The sequence below is a fragment of the Myzus persicae genome, unplaced genomic scaffold (genome assembly GCF_001856785.1).
Source record: "Myzus persicae strain clone G006 unplaced genomic scaffold, MPER_G0061.0, whole genome shotgun sequence".
Lineage (NCBI taxonomy): Eukaryota > Metazoa > Arthropoda > Insecta > Hemiptera > Aphididae > Myzus > Myzus persicae.
The window spans coordinates 254,800-276,944 of NW_019103326.1; the positions used below are offsets into that span (position 1 = coordinate 254,800).

The window sequence follows — 22,145 nt, forward strand, 5'->3', positions numbered from 1 at the left end:
TTATTCTTATACACATTATACATGTTATCATCTATGTAGGCGCACGGCGCATTGATACGACGCGTTCAGGTCTAACGTCCGCCGGTCGCAATTGGCATTTCATAGCACGCAGGACAGGTTCCGGATTTCGGGAAAACTTCAACGGTAAAAAAGAAGAGTTGCCAACCTTTGTCACCGGAAACCGTATCCTCCCGGACCACGGTAGCAAATTGGAAAACTTTGGTTTACGGTAGTGCGGGACGGGTGGGGTTGGCTGTCAGGTGTACAACAACCGCCATGTCGCCATTTACCAGCGGAGGAAAGTACCAACTCACTGGTTTCTGCCGTCTAGATCAGTAGAAACACATTTCTGTCGTTCCGATTCCGTTTCGTTCTCGACTCTCCCCGCGCACTCACTCCAATCGTGCCGCGGTCGCTCTGGAGGTTGACCCGAGATTTTTTGTTTCCCGTTTTTGACGATTTACTATTTTCTTGCGACCAAATTGTTTCCGCAGTTCAAACCGGTGTGTATGGTGTACGTCATCGTGTCCGTTAGGTACATCGCCAGCTGACAAGTACACGCCATTACACGTGCCCTTTTCCGAATTCATTCGTCCGTCAATCCCTGTGAATACGCATACGCGGTAAGTTGAGACTTTTTTATATCACTGGATTCATCCGGACCGGACGCGAAGCACAACTCGGAAGTCCGGTCTGTCGCCCTTACGGTCGTAGACGAATGGCAGCGCGTCTCACTCGGGCCGTTGTGCAAACGTGCGACGATGGCGGCCGTTTTGTGTAGACCAATTTTTCCGACGTGAGGGTTCGTCGTGATATCGTAAAGATTCATTTAACGCTTAATGATGTACACGGTTGTTTTATTATTATTATTCTCGTCTATTCGTCAATTTATTATTGAACGTGTGTCGTTCAGCTATTCGAGTCTGAAAGCGCTTGGCAAAAAACCCATTTGAACTTTATTGTTTTTTGTCATTATTTGGTTGTTATAGTAAAAATATCTAAAATGTTCGACTGGTGTGCAACAATAACTATAATATTTGATTTGAATTCAGTACATTATGTTAATCAACAACTATACTCCATCCACCTTATGAAGAAATCTTGATAATCTGTCATCACTCATTGAAAATATTCAGTTAACCAATGATGGCTTGAATGTGCTGTACTTTACCCAAAAATCTTATAGCTATTAAATTGTATATTGGTTGTGTAAATTAATGAAGAAATGTATCAATTTGAATGATATATTAATAGTTTATTATATTATATTAATACTATATGCATACAGACATGGTTTTATAGTCAATGTACTTTAATTTTTAATACAGTTATCAATGACATTTATAGTTTATTTATAAACATTTATAGTAAGTTGTAAATATTCTCTCTACCATCGTTGCATTCCTTACAGATGTGTTTAAATTTATTTTTTCTACTTCAATTTTTTTCTGTGGTCGATGGTGGTCAACTCACATTGTGCTGTTTTTGTTGTGTCAACTGCATTTTTGTAATTAATGTCCATATTTTTGAATGTCTATGATTTATTGAATACTTTTATTTAATAATACTTTTTCTAAGTTTTAAAATCAATTGTTCTATTAGTATCAAAATATGCAAAAAATAACAGAAATTGAAAATCTTCATATTATCATAAAACACATTTGCATCGTATTAGATTTTAAATTTGCCATTTTCTTCTTTTAAAGATGGATTGCGTTAAGAGGACGCCACGTCGGCATGTGTTTTTGTCTTACAAACGTAGAACATAGCAAAAACTGTTTTGCGTAGACTAAAACTTCTCAAGCTGTTGTCCAAGCTAAGCAACAAGTAAATACTCTGCAACACTTTTAAAATTTTTTTTGTGATAAATACAAGAAAAGTTTTTATTGTTTAGAAATTTGTTTTATCAAACTTGAATAATTTTTTTTGTATTAATGATATCGAAAAAATAAAAACGATGTTGCACAGTAGGTAAATGTTCTCTCCTTAATAATATGAAAATTTGGTTGCTTAGCTTAGACTATAGCTTGAGTGGTTCTATTTTGCGTAAAACAGTTTTTGCTATGTTGTACATTTGTAAGACAATACATGCAGGTGTGGCCTCTTCTCAATTTCTGAGCCCTGGACTAGTTACTATTTCTATACACTGTGAGCTAACCTAATCTTGATTGTATTATATGATTATTAATAACTTATAAATCAATAGTCTAGGCTAGCAGTTCTCAAACTGTAGTACTCTGGAGGCCGCATGGTAGTAGAACGGAAAATTAAAATTAAATATTCGATTGATAATTAGATGTTATTTAATTATTTTCTTAATTCTTAAACACTAATAAATTTGTATTAATACATAAATAATAATATATTGTAGTATTTTACTCCATTTTTATTAAAAATAAATGTATTTAACTGTGTAAAGTTTGTATCGTTTTATTTTTAATCATCAGTGGTACGCGACTGATTGATAATATACTTAAGTGTTAATCGAAAAAAAAGTTTGAGAACTGCTGGTCTAGTCTATTCCAACATCACATTGTTGGTAGAAAAAATTATTTTGTTTTGGATATTTCAACATATACTAATACTACTATCCTAATATTTATACTGACTATGTATCTTTACAATTTCAGCATTTAAATTAACTTACAGTTGGCATATTTTATTCATTTTTAATGATTTTTTTTTAAATTAAAAATTTTGGTTAGGTACCTATGTTAAATATGAGATTAAATATATAAAAAAAAAGTAAAAATATTATTGAACGATATCATACTGTGATACATTTATGAGGGATGGAATAAGGTATAGTATTACCCTAGACCTTATAAGTACTATTGCATAATTTTTAATACATCTTAATTTTCCTTAAGTGTTGTTGAATCGAGATAGCTGTTAATTGTATTTGAGTGAAGAATAGGTTTTTAGTCATGTTTGTGGAGAGAGGTAGGGATTGATACATTTATATAAATTAAAATAATAAGTCTAATGTTCTTATTAGAACTATGTTCATAATATATGACAATTATAAAAATTGTAAATATACCCAATATAATTCTGGCAAAATAACAGCTTACCTATTTTGTTTTTCACTTTCACGAGCTAGGACATTTGTAATCGCAATTCATAAATTCATAATAATACATTAATACAGCATCATATAACTCGTGTTGTATATTTTACTACTTTTATGACGACATATTATACATAATAATATAATATAGACATTTAGTAATATTTATATGACTATATATCAATAGAAAATAATAATTGATCCCTAACTAATAATTCTACATTTTCTATGTATTATTCATAAACATTTTTTTGAACTATGATACCTATTTAATATTTCATAAAACAAAAAAATTATGAGTAAATAGTTATTGGTTAATATACAATTATAAATTTAACTTTTAAATACATTTGTACAAAGTAAATTTGAAGTTAACACATTAAATATGTTAAAAATATAACTTATTATGTTGAAATGTTGGTTTTTATTAAATATTTTAATATTTTTTTTGATTTCTACCATTTTATAATATTATATTGTACCTAATATAAATAAAATACTAATTAAATGTATTTAAGGCAGATCATAAATAGTAACTATACTTGCATACCTAGCTGCATGAAAAAAAACCAAATTTTACCAAGTATAATAAGTGATAATATTGTTGTCTGATAACAATAATTGTGACCTATTATCAATTATTATATTGTAACACTAAAAAGCTAATGATGCAGTGTGAACTTCATCATACTTAAATTAGGGCCAGTTGTACAGTCTGTGATTAAAGTTAATTACACTTTAACCGGCCGAATTTGGCCGGTTAAATATCTGTTATCAGCTGATTAAGCGTAATCGGAGTTTAATAACAGACTGTACAACTGGCCCTTAGTTGGCTTAGTACAGAGTGGGGGTAGTGAGTCCTGATAAATTTTAATTGTAGTTTATACATAAATTGTTTCACCGTGTACATTGGAGTAGAATATGGTGTATAATTGTACTTGTGACCACCACAATTGTAAGTATTCATAATGTATCTTAAATACTTCAAAATTGTGATTTCACTACTATGATCATGTGTTAATTAGAAAATAATCATAATTTTTTAAAAGTGTGTTGGAGATAATATGTATATTTTAGGTTTTCTGGTGGTGCAGAGTGATAATTTTGCACCATCGGATATTTTATGAGGTTGTGTATGTGAAACATTTGTACCGTACAATTTATGCCACTGTTGTGGCAATAAGACTATTAGCCTTATTAATTCAAAAGCATGAACAACTTGATTATAGACTTAAATTTGTGTTTTAATGGCACTCCAAAGTGTAATCAATTCTAAAATCATTTTCTAGGAATGGCGGGAAGAGGTTTTTTAAAGAGCCGTTTGGCTCAGGTCGCTCCTATAGAACCCCAGGAACCACCTAAACCCCATGGACATCCTAATCCTGAGGAACCTCCAAAATTAGCGGCACCACAAGTACCACACACCGATGTACCGACAATTCCAATTGCTGGTCTAAATACTCAATTCCTAGTTGCTGGTAATCAACAAGTTGCTCGCGGAAGAAGGGTAATTATTGTTGTAGTTGTTTTACTTGTAAAAATTAATTATTTATATTATTATGTTTACATTATTACATTAATATTTCAGTAGTGTATAGTATTACACAATATTAAAGACTACATAATATTATACAATTATGTTTAAACTACCTATATTTATATTAATATAATTTTACATTAGTAATATTAAATTATTGTATGTTCTAAGTGGGTTGATATTTATAATAATATACATTTAAGTAGCTGGTTAATTACTAATTTTAGTACAACTAAAGTATAAATAAACTTTTTAAAATGTTAAATATCATTTATTATTTTTTAATTGGGCTAAATTACTGAATTAAAAATTGAAGTAAAATAATTTCTAATATGAAAATATGTAAAAAAAATTGTATAATTTAATAGGTTCAAATTTATCCATATCTTTGCTTTAAATAGTGTTGGGGAGTAACTTAACTTAAGTTACAAGTTACTGTAACAAAATTACTTTTTTTGTTATATTATTACATTTTATTGTAAGTAATTTATATGTAATTCTAGTTACTTTTTGTAGTTAAATTACTAAATTACTACATTCCTCTTTATTTTTAGAATGGAATTCTTATCTGTACTGTTTAAAATAAATTTGGAAAATAAAAATTAATATGTGGCAAAATGTGTATCTGTTAATAGTTTCATATTGTTGATTGTTTTTATTTAGTTAATGTATTGTCATATTCAGAACATAGTTGCTTAAGTTCCAGTAATATTTTTGAAAAAAAAGTAACTTCTATTGTAATTGAGTTACTTTTTAAACTCAGCAGTAATGTAACTTGACCAAATAAAAAAAAAGTAGCTTAAAAATAATTTAGTTACAATTTTGATATTGAATTAGTAAAGTAATTTAATTACCAAAAAAAAGTAACTTCCTCAACACTGAATCTTAAGCCCAAATTTTATGTAGCCTATAATGTACATGTTGTTATATGGTTTAACATGTATATAAGTTTCTTTTTCGTGATGTTATACAACATACTGTTGACATATTATGTAATTACTTAGCGTGCAATAAGAAATAAAATGGAAAATTATTCAAGTTTTAATATTAATTTTTATTGTATAATTTTCTATGTATATAAATATTGTTTAATTTATTTAAAATTCTTTGTTTGCAGGCTATGCTAGCTAATATGGCTCAAGGAACTGGCTCTCCGAATTTGTGTGACAACATTTCAGCAAAATTCTCAAATATCGATCTAGGGAATTTAAAAGATATTGTGTTAGTATTATCGTATTTTCATAATTTATAAAAGATGTACTTATCAATGATTATTTAATTTAATATACCTAAAAATAAATTTTTGTATGTAAGTTTCTAAACTGAATATCATTTTCTTATTAATTCTACTGATTATTTTATTATATTTGCCTATATTAAAATTTTAGATATAATCTGTCCAGCGAGAAAACTATTATTTTGTGCATCCCTATGGGGCACCTTATCATCAAGACTGGGTAGGATCAAAACCAGTTCTTCTCTTGTTGGACAGTATAAAATTTGTGGTTTTTAGTCTCATATTATTTGTGAGCTCGATTGATAAATTACTTCATTTATTATTGTTAAGATGATTAATAATTTGTTTTTATAATACATTTATGTATATTTCTATATTTATTTAAAATAAATTGACAAAACAATTGCTTGTTTTTTCAGGCGACCAACCATAAGCCCAGAGCATAAAAAAACAGAGGTACCTAAATTACTTACACCTCCAAAGCAAGAACAAACACAAATTGTAGATATTCCAGCAGCAAAGGAAGAAAAGTCTCCAGTTATATGTAGAGTCTTAAAAAAGTCTGAAAAAGATGCTTACCAAATGTATGATAAATACACCCGTTTTGCTTATTGATAATCATTTTTAAGATTTAAGTAGAAGAATGTATTACGATGAATTGTTCACTAAAAAATATTTTTAATATACCTAATATTTATTTTTTTATAACTACATGTTCTAAAATATTTTTAATTATAAATTTTGTGGTCTCCTATTTTTGTTTTAAATTAAATTTTTTTTTTAGGACTCAATTATCATCGAATTACATTAGAATTAAATTAGAAGAAGACAAAGGAATATATGAATATAGAGTCGATTTTAATCCTCCAGTTGATGCCAAATCTGCCAGGTTTTTTTTGGTGAATGAACACAGAGATTTATTTCCTGTAAAAACATTTGATGGAACATTACTTTATGTGCCAAAAATGCTACCACAAAATGTAATTATTAAATAAAAATTTAAAAAAACAAATTTTAATAACAAATGTTGAAATTTTTTACTAGGTAACAACATTAGTGGGAACATTAAGAGATGACTCTAAAGTGACTTTAACAATAACCTTTAAACGTAAAAATTCTTTGCGTGAATGTATTCATTTTTATAATGTTTTCCTACGCACAATAATGAAGATCCTTGGTTTAGTAGAATTTGGTAGAAGTTGTTACGATCAAAATAAAAGAATACTCATTCCTGAATTCAAGTAGACAAATCTGCTTTTAAATACTTGTGGTATTGACATTAATTGAATAATTTTTTGAATATTTATTTTAGACTTGAAGTTTGGCCAGGGTACATAACTACTATTGACGAATTTGAAAATGGTCTTTATATGTGTGCTGAGGTATCACACAGAGTTTTACGCGTACAAACAGTTCTTCAAATAATGTAAGCATATTAATTATTTTTTTAAATGTATATAAGCCTTTTAACTATTACGGTTATTGGTGTTTTTAACATATTCATTAGATTTAATATTTATAAGCTTATTAATATTTTTCGATAATATGAATTAGATTTTTTTTTACCTATTTAATATATTGTGTAATATACTAATATGATATAATAAAGTTGCGCTTTATGGTTGCTCATTTTAAAATTCTAAACAATGTCTTAGTAGCTAAAACAGACATTGATTGTAAAACAAAAAGTACACCTTAATAATTAAATTTTTATTTTATAAAGTTTCAGCAATTCTTAGGAAACTGAAACTTACCTTTAAATGGTAAACATTGATTTTTTGTTTAATACATAGTTTCTCTAAAATACAATTCATATATTATTTGTGAACTAACTAGATTTTATCCAACTAATGTCAAATAAATTAAACATATTATTTTTGTTTTGGCCTTGCTTGTTTCAAATTTTTTTTTAAATATTTTCTAATGTAAAAAAAAAGTGTAAATATTTTTTTATGTGTGATACTTCAATTTTATTATAAAATAAAGCCACATATGGAAAAGCTCCTTTTAGATATTATATAATTGTTTTGTTATAATAATAGCTCTTATTTAATATAATACTGTTAACCGATAAAATTAATAATTCTCAAGTTATTTTGTTTGTCGGGTATTATATTAATATATTTATAGTTAAAATGTGAATATAATTATTCTGTTATTTAACGTATACTTGAAATTTTATAACTAAGAAGCTATGTACTAGCAAGATTTTATTTTAAAAACCTTATTTGTATATTTTCATAGGACGGACATTATGATGAATTCGAAAAACAACAATACAGATAGTAAGCAAGAAATAATGGCTGCATTGTGTGGTGCTACAGTAATTACACATTATAACCGTAAAACATACAGAGTTGATGATGTAGACTTTACAATGAATCCTTTATCAACTTTTGACCAACATGGTGTTCAAGTAAGTAATATTCATTTCAACTTGTTCCTTCATGTTACTTCATTTTTTATTTCTCTGTTTAGGTCTCATATAAAGATTATTATAAGAAAATGTACGACATTGAAATTAAAAATCTTCAACAGCCTATGATGATAACAAAAGCCAAAAAAAAAGATATAAATAATAAAAATGATAATGTTGGTAATTAAAGAGACAAATTAAAATCATTTTATCATCAATATTATTTTAAATTTTCAGGAAGGTATTTGTTGCTTGGTCCCTGAACTTTGTAATTTAACTGGGCTTACTGAAGCAATGAAAACCGATTTTAAATTGATGAAGGCTCTTCAAAACCATACTTTGGTTACACCAGAAGTGCGACAAAAGGCTATAGTTGAATTTGTGAATCGTATAAATGGTATAACGTTTATTTTATGCCTACTTAAACTTTATTAAATTCTTTAATATAATATGTTTCAAAAAATATTATCATTATTATTATTTACTATTCATTTAATTTGTCGACAAATATTGCAGTTTGTATTATATTATATTAAAGTGTAATAAATAAAAATTAAAGAGCGGATTATTAGGTTCCTTAAAGTTTAAAATATGATTCTAATATACCCTATAAAAAACCTTAAAATATTCTCTTAATAATCCACAAAATGGTTGCAATAGAAACATATTATGTAATGCATATAGTATAAATTTACTTAATCCGAATAAATTTATAATATTTACATTTGTCATCCATTTATTGCACACCGTGTAATAATTATAACATACGTTTTCTTTGCAAATTATTTAAATTAAGTCATACTTGATTTCAATAAAAAACATTCTATAGAACAATTTTTATTATTTGTCATTATTAAATTTTTTTCATATGACGAAATATTTCAATTCAAGAAATGAACATTTATGACTTATGAACAAACAATACAATATATTCTTAAATGTGAAATACAAACTGAATAATTTTTTTACCTTAAAAATATGCTGTTATACGTCAAAATAATTTTTTCTTATTAATTCTGTACTGAATAAGTTGTCCTGGTTGTTTGCTTATGTTGAGCTGCCATGAACTTAGTTCGCAGAGTATGTGGCTGATAAAATGTGCCTCTCCCCCTCACAGATATAAATGTCTCTAAAATTAATGTGCATGATATTGTATTATAAACTTATGGTTACTGCTTGTTTCTACTTTATATTAGAAAAAAATAGGTTTTTCATATTTTATTGACTATAATTCAAGCCTCCTCTTCAATGGGAAGTATACTCAATTTGATTATAAAGATATTTTTCAATTTATCAGTGTCACTTCATGCCGAACCACCGGCAAAATGAAAATAAATCGATCAGCTGTTTGACTGTCACTCCTTTAATATTCTATGGTATTAACTACTCAACTATAATAAACATAATATATTATATTATATTTGTATTGTATTAATCATCAGTATTTAACATGGTTAAAGATACACTCAGATATATTTAAGGTATATCTCATATTGTGGTATTTAGACATTGTTAAGTTAAATAATAGATGTCATGATAGAAATAACCATTGTCATTTCTAGGAAAATATAAATAGTAAATACATACCTACACTAAAAATAAAACCCATATTTCCTTAAATTATTGAGAACCGTCCAAAATTAATTTAAAAACACGCCCATACTCCATATCGATATCGCATTACCATTTTATAACCCAGTCAAAATTATGAACTGAGACATTGTTCATCTGCCCCCAATATGCATACCCTGCATACCCCGTGGGCACGCCTATGCAGAGCTGCATAAAGTCCAAAATTATTTGTAAAGACCTAAAAATTCGCTCTAGTGACAATCAACACATTTTACCCTAAAATTATGTTCAATAAAAACATTTTATTTTTAATCAATTTTTTAGCTCATGAAGGAGCTAGTAAGAAACTTAAAGATTGGGGTCTTATGATGCGGCCAGTCCCAGTGAAAATGGAAGGTCCTGTTTATAAAAGAGAAACTATATTACTGGGGAATAGTATCAGAAAACAAGTTGGAATGAATATGGACTGGGGAATGGATGTAGCAAAAAATGCAATGTTTGTGGCTGTAAGTATTTAAAAATATGTAAGAGATAAATCTTGCAGTTTGTAGTTAATTCGTAATCTTTAAACTTTAACCTCTAAAAAATAATAAAAATAATTTAGTTCTAAATATTACTTTTTTATAAAATGTTATTATTTTACAGGTAAATATGTTAAATTGGGCCATTATGTATAATCCAAAAGATGAGCCAACGGCTAAATCATTTTGCAAACAATTGGCTGCATGCGGCCGTCCACTTGGTATGGAAATTAATCCTCCAAAGCCAATTAAAATTCAGGGGACAACTCCAGAGTCTTTCGTTAGCACCATAAACAATACAATAAAAAATAATTCAGAAATACAATTAGTTGTTATTATATTTCCCAATCAAAGAGAAGACCGATATAATGCTGTCAAACGGATTTGTTGTTCAGAAATTGGAATTCCATCTCAAGTAATAATATGATTTACAATTTAACTTATAATTATCATTACTATATTTTACTGTATTTTATATTTTAGGTAATAATCTCAAGGACATTATCTAAGCCAGAGCGATTGCAATCAATTACTCAGAAGATTGCTTTACAAATTAATTGTAAATTAGGAGGTGCTTGTTGGGCTATTGACATTCCATTGGTAAGGTTTTCCTAGATTAAATTGTTCTCTAAATAAATATTATGATGTTCATTTTTAACTATTGATAATCATTTATTTTAATTGTGAAATATTTTATTAACTTAAGATGGTCAATAGCGAAATTAAATATCTGTCTTACCTTCATATTATACTAAACTATGTATCCCAAAGCAAAATTAAAAGTAACTGTCTAAGTTGTCAATACTATAAATAGATAAAATGTCATATTTTGTTGCTAAATTTTTTCTTTTATTTTTTTAGAAAAATACTATGATAGTAGGAATTGATGTTTACCATGAAAAAGGTAAACAAACAAGTAGTGTTGTTGGTTTTGTAGCTTCAATGGATAAGACATTTACTGAATGGTATTCTGTAGCTGCAATGCAAAGGAGTACTCATCAAGAACTTATGAAATCTGTGCAAGATGCGTTTCATAAAGTCGTGGTCCAATTTAAAGCAGTTAGTTTTTTTTCATTGTTATAATTTATGTTGTAATATTTATTTATAATTAATTACAATTCTTTATTCTAGAAAAATGGGTTGTTGCCTGAAAAAATAATTATATATAGAGATGGTGTATCTGATGGGGATTTAAAACAAGTAGAAGAAATTGAACTATCAGATTTAATTGAATCTTTCAAAAGTTACCCAGGAAATTATAATCCTATGGTTTCTTTAATAATTGTTCAGAAACGTATTAACACTAGAGTTTTCCAGGTAATTTATCAAATCACAACATTGAATTATTAACACACTTAAAATAACCTATTATTTTGATTACAAATATTAGGAAAAAAAAAATATGACAGTGTGTGAGAAAAAAATGTCTTTGTTATTGATTTGGGTTAGAGGATGCTACACCTGCGTGTGTGGTTTTACTAACGTTTAACAGCAAATTGTATGATAATCTATTTTACTTGTTATTTTTAAATCAGAGTGAATTGACCGATCGTAGGGTTTTATTGAAATTATTACATTTATGTTACATATGATAATTTTAAAATGTAAAAAAATGTATAGTTTCTTAAAGGTCATAACTTTTTGTAATAATAAAAATATCAATTGAAGCTTCTGAGATGCCCTAGCCCTAGATCAAGAGTTTTCAACCTTTTACAACAAGTGAGTGAGGGTACATGAAAAATTAAAAATAAAGAGTATTTAGTGTTTGTCTATTATTTGTTTAGGTTATATTATTACATGCAGCATAAATAATAATAAATTGTATAATATCCAATATTATTTTGTTATTTTTACCAACCGAAAAATGGTATGTTTTTCATCGCTAATAAATACTCAACTCTGTGTATAATGTGCAAACCTGTATTTAAGATTACGTACATTATTAACTGATATTGGGATAATATATGATTGACTAGTTGACAATGGACCTTGATCTTACCTTCGAATGTTATATTATTTCAATTCACTCTAATTTTAAAATTTACCGTTTAAAATATATCATTGTGGATGTGCAATTTGCTACATTTACTTATGTAAGACTGACATAACGTGTAGATGTGGCATCCTCTTTAAGCATTCTTCTAATATAACGAGTATTATATTATTGAAGAAAATTCTTTCTTTACATTTAACGATATCATTGTTAGCTATCAATTATTTTATAATTTGATATAATTGATCAGTTATAAATAAATAATAAGTTATTTCATAATCAACATGGAAATGCATTATGCTTATAATATTATTTTGATTTGGTCTGCTTATTAAATTACCAAAATTGCATATGGTTAGTTAATTTATGTAAATACGAACATGTCTTTTTTATGAAATATTTAATTTGTACAACCTTAACATTTTTGTTATGTCTAGTATGTAAATGAAAAGTATTCAAATCCAAGTTCTGGAACTGTTATTGATAATACTGTAACCAGAAGAAATCATTTTGATTTTTTCTTGGTTTCTCAACATGTTCGTCAGGTAAAGTATAATTCTTTTCAAAAATACTGTTCTTCTAATTTATTTGTTTATTTTTTTATGATTAGTTATTAAAATGTTTTTTTATATGCAGGGCACTGTTAACCCTACTCATTACATTGTTCTAAAAAATGGATGTAATCTTAGTGTAGAAAATGTCCAGCGATTATCCTACAAGTTGTGTCACTTGTATTATAATTGGTGTGGTACTGTGAAAGTTCCCGCTCCTGTTCAAGTAAATATAATGAATATTCAATTATTTAGATATGAATACAACATATTTTGTTGAAACTTTGATCATGAATTCTAAAATGGATTTAGTTATATAAGTACAGTGAAACATGTTAAAAGACAAAATTGTCCAATGCATGATTGTGACAAGGTGTATATTATCATAATAGTCTGTATTGAAAGCAAGCAAATAAAAGTCATACATCTATCAATGTGTATTACTGATAACATGTCACACCATGTTGTGGCTCAGTTAGATGTTTATGAACATTTATTCTTAAATGCATTAGTATTTTATTATATTGGCTTCATCAATATTTATGATCTGAATATTTAACAGGTTTTTTTTTTAATCATTATTCATATCCTATTTAAGCATTTCAAGTATACAAAAGTTTCTTTTTATTTCTTTTAGTGTAAACTTCGGGGGTTCTATTCTTTAATAACATTGATTTCTGCATAAATAAAATAAAATTTATTTAAAATGCTAGAAGTAGTACTTGTATTGTTACCAAAGTATTTTAAGTGTCTAAAAAAAACAAAAAAAAAAAAAACAATTAATAATACATTGGTAACATAATTTAGTCATTATATACAAATGTGAAGCTATAATAAATTCATAAAATAGTTTCTTTTGAGAACAAATTTCACTGTAATAATATATGATAATATTTTACATAGTATATTATACTATATTCATTATTTAAGCATGTGTTATTTTCTTATTGATTAAATATTATTAGTATTATTTTTAATTTTAATATTTTTTTTTTTTTAGTATGCACATAAACTAGCATACCTTATAGGGCAAAATGTTAGACAAATGCCAAGTGAAGGTTTGTGCAACTCCTTATTTTTCCTATAACGAACATGTACAAATTTCAGCGACCAGGAAGGTCTTTTCAGTTTATATTTACATTAACATATTTACACTATTAACTATTTTTGATCATCAAGACTATTACTGCAATGGAATACAATTGTAAACAATTATTACTTTTCTATTTTTTTCTCAGTGATAATTTTCACTGATTTTGTAAATGTATAAAATATTCAAATGACTTACATGAAAAACCTTTGTTCCAAATGTTATGTACTTTGGTTTAAGAAGTAAATTACCTTTTTTTAATGCTGCAAAAAACTTGTTTTATTTTTTCAATATTATTTGTTATAATGTGTGACTCACGAGTTATGAATCAGCTACATATTTTATGGTAAATAACAGAAGTGAAATGCTACTGATTAGGAATAAAGAACAAGTCTAAAAGAAAAAAAATTATTGTGCTCAAACAAAAACAAAAAATGATAAATCCTAATTATTAAATAAAAAGTAAGTTATAAATAAGTTAGTTTCATATTTAGTACAAAAACATTATTGCAGAACCTGTTTTCTTTCGATCTTCTAAGCATCACTTTTGAGTTGTGTGTAAAAATCTAGCTTACATCATGTCTCTCTAGAGTTTTTTGTGTTATTTAGAATTAGATGATTGATCTCATATCAAATATAATATTTTATTCAACTTAAATGTATCAACCTACTTCATTTTTTATATTTTTTTATGGTCTGAATTTTACACGGACAGCTTGACCATAACTAATTAGTGCTACATGAATTGCATTTATTATAATTACACATTATTATATTAATATTGTTGAGAATTGTATTAAATTGATTATTTTAGGGATTGGGACCTAAACATTTTACTATTTAATAATTTTTTTTAATTTGCTATATGCGGGTGTTCTTTGGTTTGTCTATATTAATTTAAGACATATTCGATTGTTATTAAGGTTGACATTAAGGGAATTCAAGAATTCATATTAGATCTAGCCAGATTAATTTGTAATTTTTTTTATGTTAACCTTGGGTTTCATTTTCACCTTAATACTATGAACATTCCATCATACCCACCAATTGCCAAATTTTAATATTTCTTTTTGCTGTCAGTATTTTCATTGTCATGTTAATAACACAGTTTAACTTATTTATTAATTTAATAATTATCCATTTTAATTTTGGTTTCACTTTTCACACTTAATTCTTTTTAGATCCTAAATTGAGCTCTGAATATTCTGATTTTATAATGATTTGTTTTAAAAAAAATTGTTTTGGGTATATATACAGTGTACTCTCGATTATTCGCGAGCGGACTATTCGCGTTGCGTATTATCCGCCGTCTTCCGCGGAATCATCTACATACGACATACATACTACATAGTTTTTCGTGGTTTCAACTTTTGCGCGATCGCGCACCGCGCAATCACGCACGCGTGATTGTAGGAAACCACGGCTTAAATGTATACAAAGAATATAATATATACATTCATATATTTACATTATAAATCATTATCGGTTTAATCGGGTGATAATTTGTGAAAGCCGATTACTCGATAACGACGTAAAATACATTACGCTTGTTTAATGTTTACGGGGGAAAAAAAATTTCAATTTCCAATTTTTTTTTTATTATTTTTTTAATTTTGAGGATTGTCCGCGGAATTCGTTTATCCGTAGACGCCCTGCCACCCTATTCCGCGGATAATCGAGAGTACACTGTACACAATACATGTCGAAAAATGGTTCAATGTTCAACTTCAGTATATTATCTGGTAGAAAGTGAATCTAGTTGGTAGGTAATTTAAGAGTACTAAATTGAATATTCACTGTAGTTTTTGATAAACCAAAAAAAAATACAATTAAGGAAAATTGGTTTTTTTTTTGTAAAATCAGTTTACAACAAAACTGATACTATCTTTTTTGCATTTCATAACACTTTCCATTTTCAAGAAATGTTTATACTAGTATTTTCTGTACCTCATAATAGTTTAAAACAAGATAGTCTCTCCAGCTTTTTCAGTATAGATATTCGTGCTTAATAACTCCTAAATATTAGGGATGGGCCGATACTATATATCGCCATATCGGCCGATATCGGTGATATCGGTTTTATCGGTATCGGTTTTTTTTCAAAACCGATATTTCAACCGATACCAAAAACAAAAACCTATCGATCAGCATAGTATTGATAGTATCGTAATTCACAAATGCACAGGTTAGGTTATCAATAATCAAATACTATAGATTATTTTATAATAATCAATGTTTTCACTTTTCTAGGTAATATTTGTGTTATCAGGTATCGGTTTTGTTATATATCGATTTTATGGCGGTATCGGCTCATGTTTTTTCTGTCAAAAATGTTGTTTAAACATTTCCATATATTATCGGGTATCGGTTTTATATCGGCAGCATATATCGGAATATCGGATATCGGTAATAAGTGGTATCGGCCCATCCCTACTAAATATCTTAACTAGTTTCTTAACAGCGATTTGTTGGTTGCCATCAAAAACTTAGTCTTCCCAATCTGATATTTTAACGTATAGCAAAACTTTGGTTGCATCTTTTAACCTAACCTAACCTAGCAAATAAAGAAAATATAATAACGCCTTGACGTTCCTGTTATCTTTAAACATTATTTACCTATATAATAACATCGAATAGTAGTTACACATTATTTACTTATCAAATTGAATTTAGTAATTTATGTTTATTTTGCATTTAAGTAATTTATTCGAGCACAATGTAATAGGTAATATATACAAATATTATGAACTATTAATAGCTACACTTAAAATCATATTATCATAAAAAATTCAATTTTATTGGTACATAGTAAATACCTACCTACCGATTTCTGATGTAGCCTATACGATTTTGAATGCATCTGATTGTGTTATGTATATCTGGAGAAACTGTCAAAGGTCCCTTTTCAATGTAATGTGTTCGTCATGTCAGGAAACAAAACCTGTTATGAGGCGAAAGTATTTTTTGATAGTACGATCTTAATTGTTGTAAGTGTTTCGTATAAAAGTAATTTGATGATATTTTGACTATGATATTAGAGCAGTGATCACAGAATACAGAATGAAGAGACTGCTTCTTTACTAACTGATACAATAGAATCTCTAGATTTCATTATTCCTAGAGATTGGCCAATTTGTACAGCATATTTCTGATGTTTGTCACAGTTTTTTAAGAAATCTACATTGCATTCATTGATTTCTGAAAAAAATATACATACAATTAGAAATTAGAATTTGCTTTTGCATTACCTATTTAATCAAAGAAAGATTGTTTTTAAATGGATGTCAAAAATGGTTATTTTCTTTAAAATAAAATAAATATTAACTTTCACTGTAAACTAAATATGCAGAGAAGGAGTATATTGTATACAGTGTATAATGTCTTAACGAACGCTTCCCAATATCGGACATTTCCTTAGGAACCAATTACAAACTATTTCTACAATCTGAATCCTCTGAGTAGCGGATAACTCCGAATATAGGACAATATTTCAGCGACCTAGGGTGTCCAGTATTTAGAGGTTTCACTGAGTATAAAATATAAATAAAATATAAATCTATATACCTCCTACACGGCTACACATAAATGCCTATATTTACATATTACTTAACAGTTAACGATATCTTACTAATTTTATTAACAAATGGGGAACCCGTTCGATCAAACCTTAAAATAAAAAAACTCACATCTTGAGACCTCTACATAATATATTTTATCTGTTTACAAACGGGTTTTATCTAGATGTTTGTATATCAAATAATATGGAAAACATTGTACCTACATAACAACATTATTAGAATTAAATTGCTCGTGGTGATATTATAATGTACCGATGTCCTACAATGCGAGAATGCAACCAATAAAATAATATAAATCGTTGGTAATTGAAAACATCGTACCGGGAGAGGAAAATACTGGAAAAATTCCTCGGTGTAAGTGACATTGCCGAGCCACCCTTTGATTATCGGTTACGGCGAGAATGATGCTTCGTGGTCTGTACATTGCAACTGCGTGTGCTATACAACCGGACTGGTCAATTACAATAATAGCTGCTGCGCTCTGATTGTCGGCCAACGTTACGGCTTCCAAGGCTAGCATAATATTTGTAGCGTCTTTAGAAGTTCTTTTGGCCTATACAATTGCAGCAGGTCAGATTTAAAGTGAATACATATTTATAAAGTCAAACGATAAACGCACAAAAACACAATTTAATACCATATAATACCCACTTCAAGTATATAATATATTGGGTTGTACCTACGCACAACATTTAATTACTATTCCAGTTACAATTATATAATATGGTTAGTGTGTCTCTTACAACTTTCAAATATTTACAATAATTTTAAAACCCTTTTGCTGTTTAAAAAAATAAAATGTGCTCTTTTATTATAGTCATTATTTTGGCAGCCCTTATTAATTTAGAAAAACTATATTATTATAACTTAATACCCCCCCCCCCTCTTTAGAGTATTAAACAATACTATATTTCTTAATAGGACAGAGTCTAAGAAATCATTAATGCCCACACATCGAGCCATCGAATAATGAAATACTTTTTAGGGAGAATTTACTATATTAAATGCATGCATTTACGATGTACCTACCTATAACAAATTACATTTATACAAAATACTTACTAGACTTAAAACCATATCATGATAAAACTCCTTTCGCCACATAGCAGATTCGGCTTCCCGACATAATTTGTCCATTGTTCGAACACATTCAATTGGAAACTGACCTTTGGCTGTTTCTCCTGATAACATAACACAGTCTGCCCCGTCCAAAATCGCGTTGGCTACGTCAGAACATTCAGCCCTCGTCGCTCGTGGTTTTTTGGTCATTGAGTCCAACATTTGTGTTGCACAAATTCCTGGCTTCCCGGCCTTAAATTATATACTATATAATGCCTATACTATAATTTTGAACGTCAAATTAACAAGGATCGACTTATATACTTTATACTTACAATATTACACTGTGCCAAAATAGATTTTTGAGCTAAAAATACTTTTTCTGGAGGAATCTCGATACCCAGGTCACCTCTTGCTACCATAATACCGTCAGATATTTCGATTATAGATGGTAAATTTTGTACACCTTGGTGGCTCTCAATTTTTGAAACGATTAATATGTGCTTATTGCGTTCACCTAAAATTTAGTACTACTTAGTGACACAGTTAAATAGTGTTAACTGGTAACTGCCCTTTTTTTTTCCTGTTTGAACCGACGGCGCCGCGGGAACTGCGTTCGCATTACTGCCGCGACGCCGAACTGGTAACTGCCCTACCCTAACCTATACACGTACCCAAAATGTTACGTATTTCGTTTACCGCCGATCTATCTCTGATGAACGATGCAAATATCATATCTAGATCATTGTCTCCCGCAAATTGTATATCACATTTATCTTTTTCTGATATAGCTGGTAAATCTACATCCAAGCCTGGTAGATTAATTCCTTTACGGCTACCCAAAATGCCTTCGTTCTCAACCATACAATCAACATAGTTTTTACCTATATAGCGTAAAATGTTATTTCAGTCTAGTCGATAATAAAGTAAACTTTACTTGCTCACCAATTTTCTTAGCTGTCATTAAAATCAAACCATCGTCCACGTATAGTCTATCGTTTTCTTTCAAGATTTTAGTTATATTTTTGTAATCAACATACACTAGTTTATTTGAACATTTATTTTCAAATTGTTTATCCGTCGATAAGCGAATTGTATCGCCTTTATTCAACTTGATCTCTTTAGATGCCCCATTTTTCCCGTCAAACACACCTGTCCGAATCTCCGGACCTTTGGTGTCTAAAGCAATAGCTAATGGATAGTCCATACATATTTTTTCACTATAGCTTTTTACTGCTTTTCTTAGGTTTTCTACAGTCTTTAAATGATAATCGTGAGATCCATGTGAAAAATTCAACCGAGCTATGTTCATTCCAGCATCCATCAGCTTCTCTAATATTTTCACATCTGCTGAAGCAGGTCCTATTGTTTATTTTACATACAGTTAGTAAAAATTCCTTTAAAGTTTAATTTACAACAAAACTTTTACAAACCTATAGTACAAATGATACTCGAATGACGTAATGAATGAGTCTTACTGTTGATGTTTAATGAACACTTGTATTGTAGTGAAGTATCGGAATCATTACCACACAGATATGTTTTATCTAACTGTAGCTTTCCCTTAATGTTACAAATATATATTTTATTTTATATTATTATATTCTTTGAATCAATTTGATTGGCTTACTTTAATTGGATCATTAATGAATGGTTGTTTCCAAGTAAATTTAGACACACTTTTATGAAATATTTTTTTGAATATATAATTTTGAAACACAATTGGTTTTACAAATTTTGTACATTTATTCAAAAACATAATTTTGATAAATAATTTATTTTAAGAATAAATCTTTGTTTACATCTTTATACATTTAATATTCAATATTTATACTGAGTAAATAGTTTTCAGGTCAACGTTACCACACATTATGAATAATTATAGTGGTCAGATGTACTTTTTTATTGCTTTCTCTTATAATTGTTTTACTAGTGTTCAATTATTGTGTTAAGTAGTAAGTAGTAAGAACAAATAACTGTACTCTTATTTTGATAATATCTTATCCCAATATTATTTTTCATCATTTAACTATTCATCTATATTTTATGGTTTGAAATATAATGAAATTACGCTTATTATTAGAATACCTCAAACATTTTTTTATTAATAAAACATTTTAAAAACTTTTTTCCCCATTGCAATTTCTAAAAATACATTCTTAATTTTTAGAATAATTAATTAAAACTGACTTGAAGGATCCAAAAATGAAATTGGTTTTCAAAATATTATTAGAGGACTAAAACTCAAGTCAACACGTTGGAAGTTGTGTTTATTTTTCTGCAAAAAAATGGTAATCATATTATATTTGTGTGGAATCCCCTTAATAATGAATTTATTCGAAATGTGATTTTTAAAATATTAAAATATACTTAAAGATCATTTAATTTCTTGACATTTTTTTCATAATATTTTGAGTATTTTGTGGAAAAACAAACTTCAGTTTTTCAAATAAGAACTTTTTTACTGTAAATTATTTATTAGTGGATCTTTTTTTTTGAAAAATTTGATGTACCTGCTTCGAAATTCAAACGAGTACCTTATTAGTTGTTGATAGGGCTGAATATATTTTTACTGCTATTAAATAATTTAATTTGGGCTATTCAATTCAAATGATTTGTAATAAAATGAGCCATACTTGATGAGAATATTAAAAAAAATATATTTCTCAATAGTTCCATTTTTTCCTACATATTAACACTTTTTAATAATATACGATTGTATTTGTCAATTGTATAAATTATAAACTAGTCGTAATTTTTTGATAATTTCATGTTTCCAAAAGTATTCGTACATAATAATATCAGTCTTGAAATCTAATTTATAGTCGATATCAATTTTGGAATTTTTAAGGATACAATAAAGTAACTAGAACTACAACATATTATCTTAGATGAAAGTTTAAGACTCAGAGAAGAAGCGATAAATATATAAAACAAATACAAAGGTCATTGAGAGTATAGCAGCAAAAGAAAAAATCCTGGCATAAACTGCCTAAAATTAATCAGTGATATCCATTTCCGAATCAATGGGGTATCATTGCAGGCTGCGCTCACTCCTTTAGACATTGAAAATATGAAATGTACCAATTAAATCTATCGAAGTCAATCGTTCTTTTAGTCTGTATAAATCTGTAACAAAACCATTGAGCACTGAACTTTGAACATTTGAGAATAAATATTGTACATACTATATGGCATCTCTTTGCAATAAAGATCCAGTTGATATTAAATTATGTACAAAATATAATTTTTTGTATATTTTTTACACATACCTACCTAATTATATATTTACATATTTTGTTTTATCATCCGAAGTTCTGGAATGAGCCACAAGGATTAAGTACATGGTGCTATTTATAATTCATTTAAAAGTAGTATAGGCTCAGCCCAATATGGTAAGATGGATTTAACCTATTATGATGAGTTGTTGATTGATTTATTGAACCATATTGCAATAGTGGTAAATTAATGGAAAATATAATAACACAAGTTAAGTTAAATGAACTGAACACAAGATATAA

The 22,145-nt window shown here is 28.1% G+C and overlaps 2 protein-coding genes across 4 annotated transcripts; one reads left to right on the plus strand and one right to left on the minus strand.

Annotated features, from left to right (window-relative positions):
• Nucleotides 1-311: 311 nt before the first annotated feature.
• On the plus strand, nucleotides 312-14,260 carry LOC111034298 (piwi-like protein Ago3). Of its 3 annotated transcripts, none has more exons than XM_022315445.1 (18): nucleotides 312-623; nucleotides 4,360-4,577; nucleotides 5,725-5,828; nucleotides 6,264-6,428; nucleotides 6,629-6,824; nucleotides 6,889-7,085; nucleotides 7,157-7,270; nucleotides 8,089-8,260; nucleotides 8,323-8,436; nucleotides 8,498-8,657; nucleotides 10,157-10,338; nucleotides 10,478-10,768; nucleotides 10,837-10,953; nucleotides 11,215-11,412; nucleotides 11,485-11,670; nucleotides 12,784-12,891; nucleotides 12,983-13,123; nucleotides 13,898-13,984. In XM_022315445.1, the coding sequence occupies exons 2-18, from the start codon at nucleotides 4,362-4,364 to the stop codon at nucleotides 13,982-13,984; spliced, it is 2,748 nt and encodes a 915-aa protein (XP_022171137.1). In that variant the 5' UTR covers nucleotides 312-623; nucleotides 4,360-4,361. The 3 variants fall into 3 exon arrangements, with proteins under 3 accessions (XP_022171137.1, XP_022171136.1, XP_022171132.1); XM_022315444.1 differs by lacking the exon at nucleotides 312-623 and adding an exon at nucleotides 3,728-4,025; XM_022315440.1 differs by lacking the exon at nucleotides 312-623 and having other exon boundaries at nucleotides 4,362-4,577; nucleotides 13,898-14,260.
• A 2,517-nt stretch (nucleotides 14,261-16,777) lies between these two features.
• LOC111034300 (pyruvate kinase-like) lies at nucleotides 16,778-20,383 on the minus strand. The gene is made up of 8 exons (XM_022315447.1): nucleotides 20,255-20,383; nucleotides 20,058-20,187; nucleotides 19,570-19,986; nucleotides 19,299-19,508; nucleotides 18,960-19,141; nucleotides 18,628-18,876; nucleotides 17,887-18,118; nucleotides 16,778-17,185 (listed from the first exon to the last, which is right to left on the minus strand). The coding sequence occupies exons 1-8, from the start codon at nucleotides 20,381-20,383 to the stop codon at nucleotides 17,034-17,036; spliced, it is 1,701 nt and encodes a 566-aa protein (XP_022171139.1). The 3' UTR covers nucleotides 16,778-17,033.
• Between the last annotated feature and the right edge of the window lie 1,762 nt (nucleotides 20,384-22,145).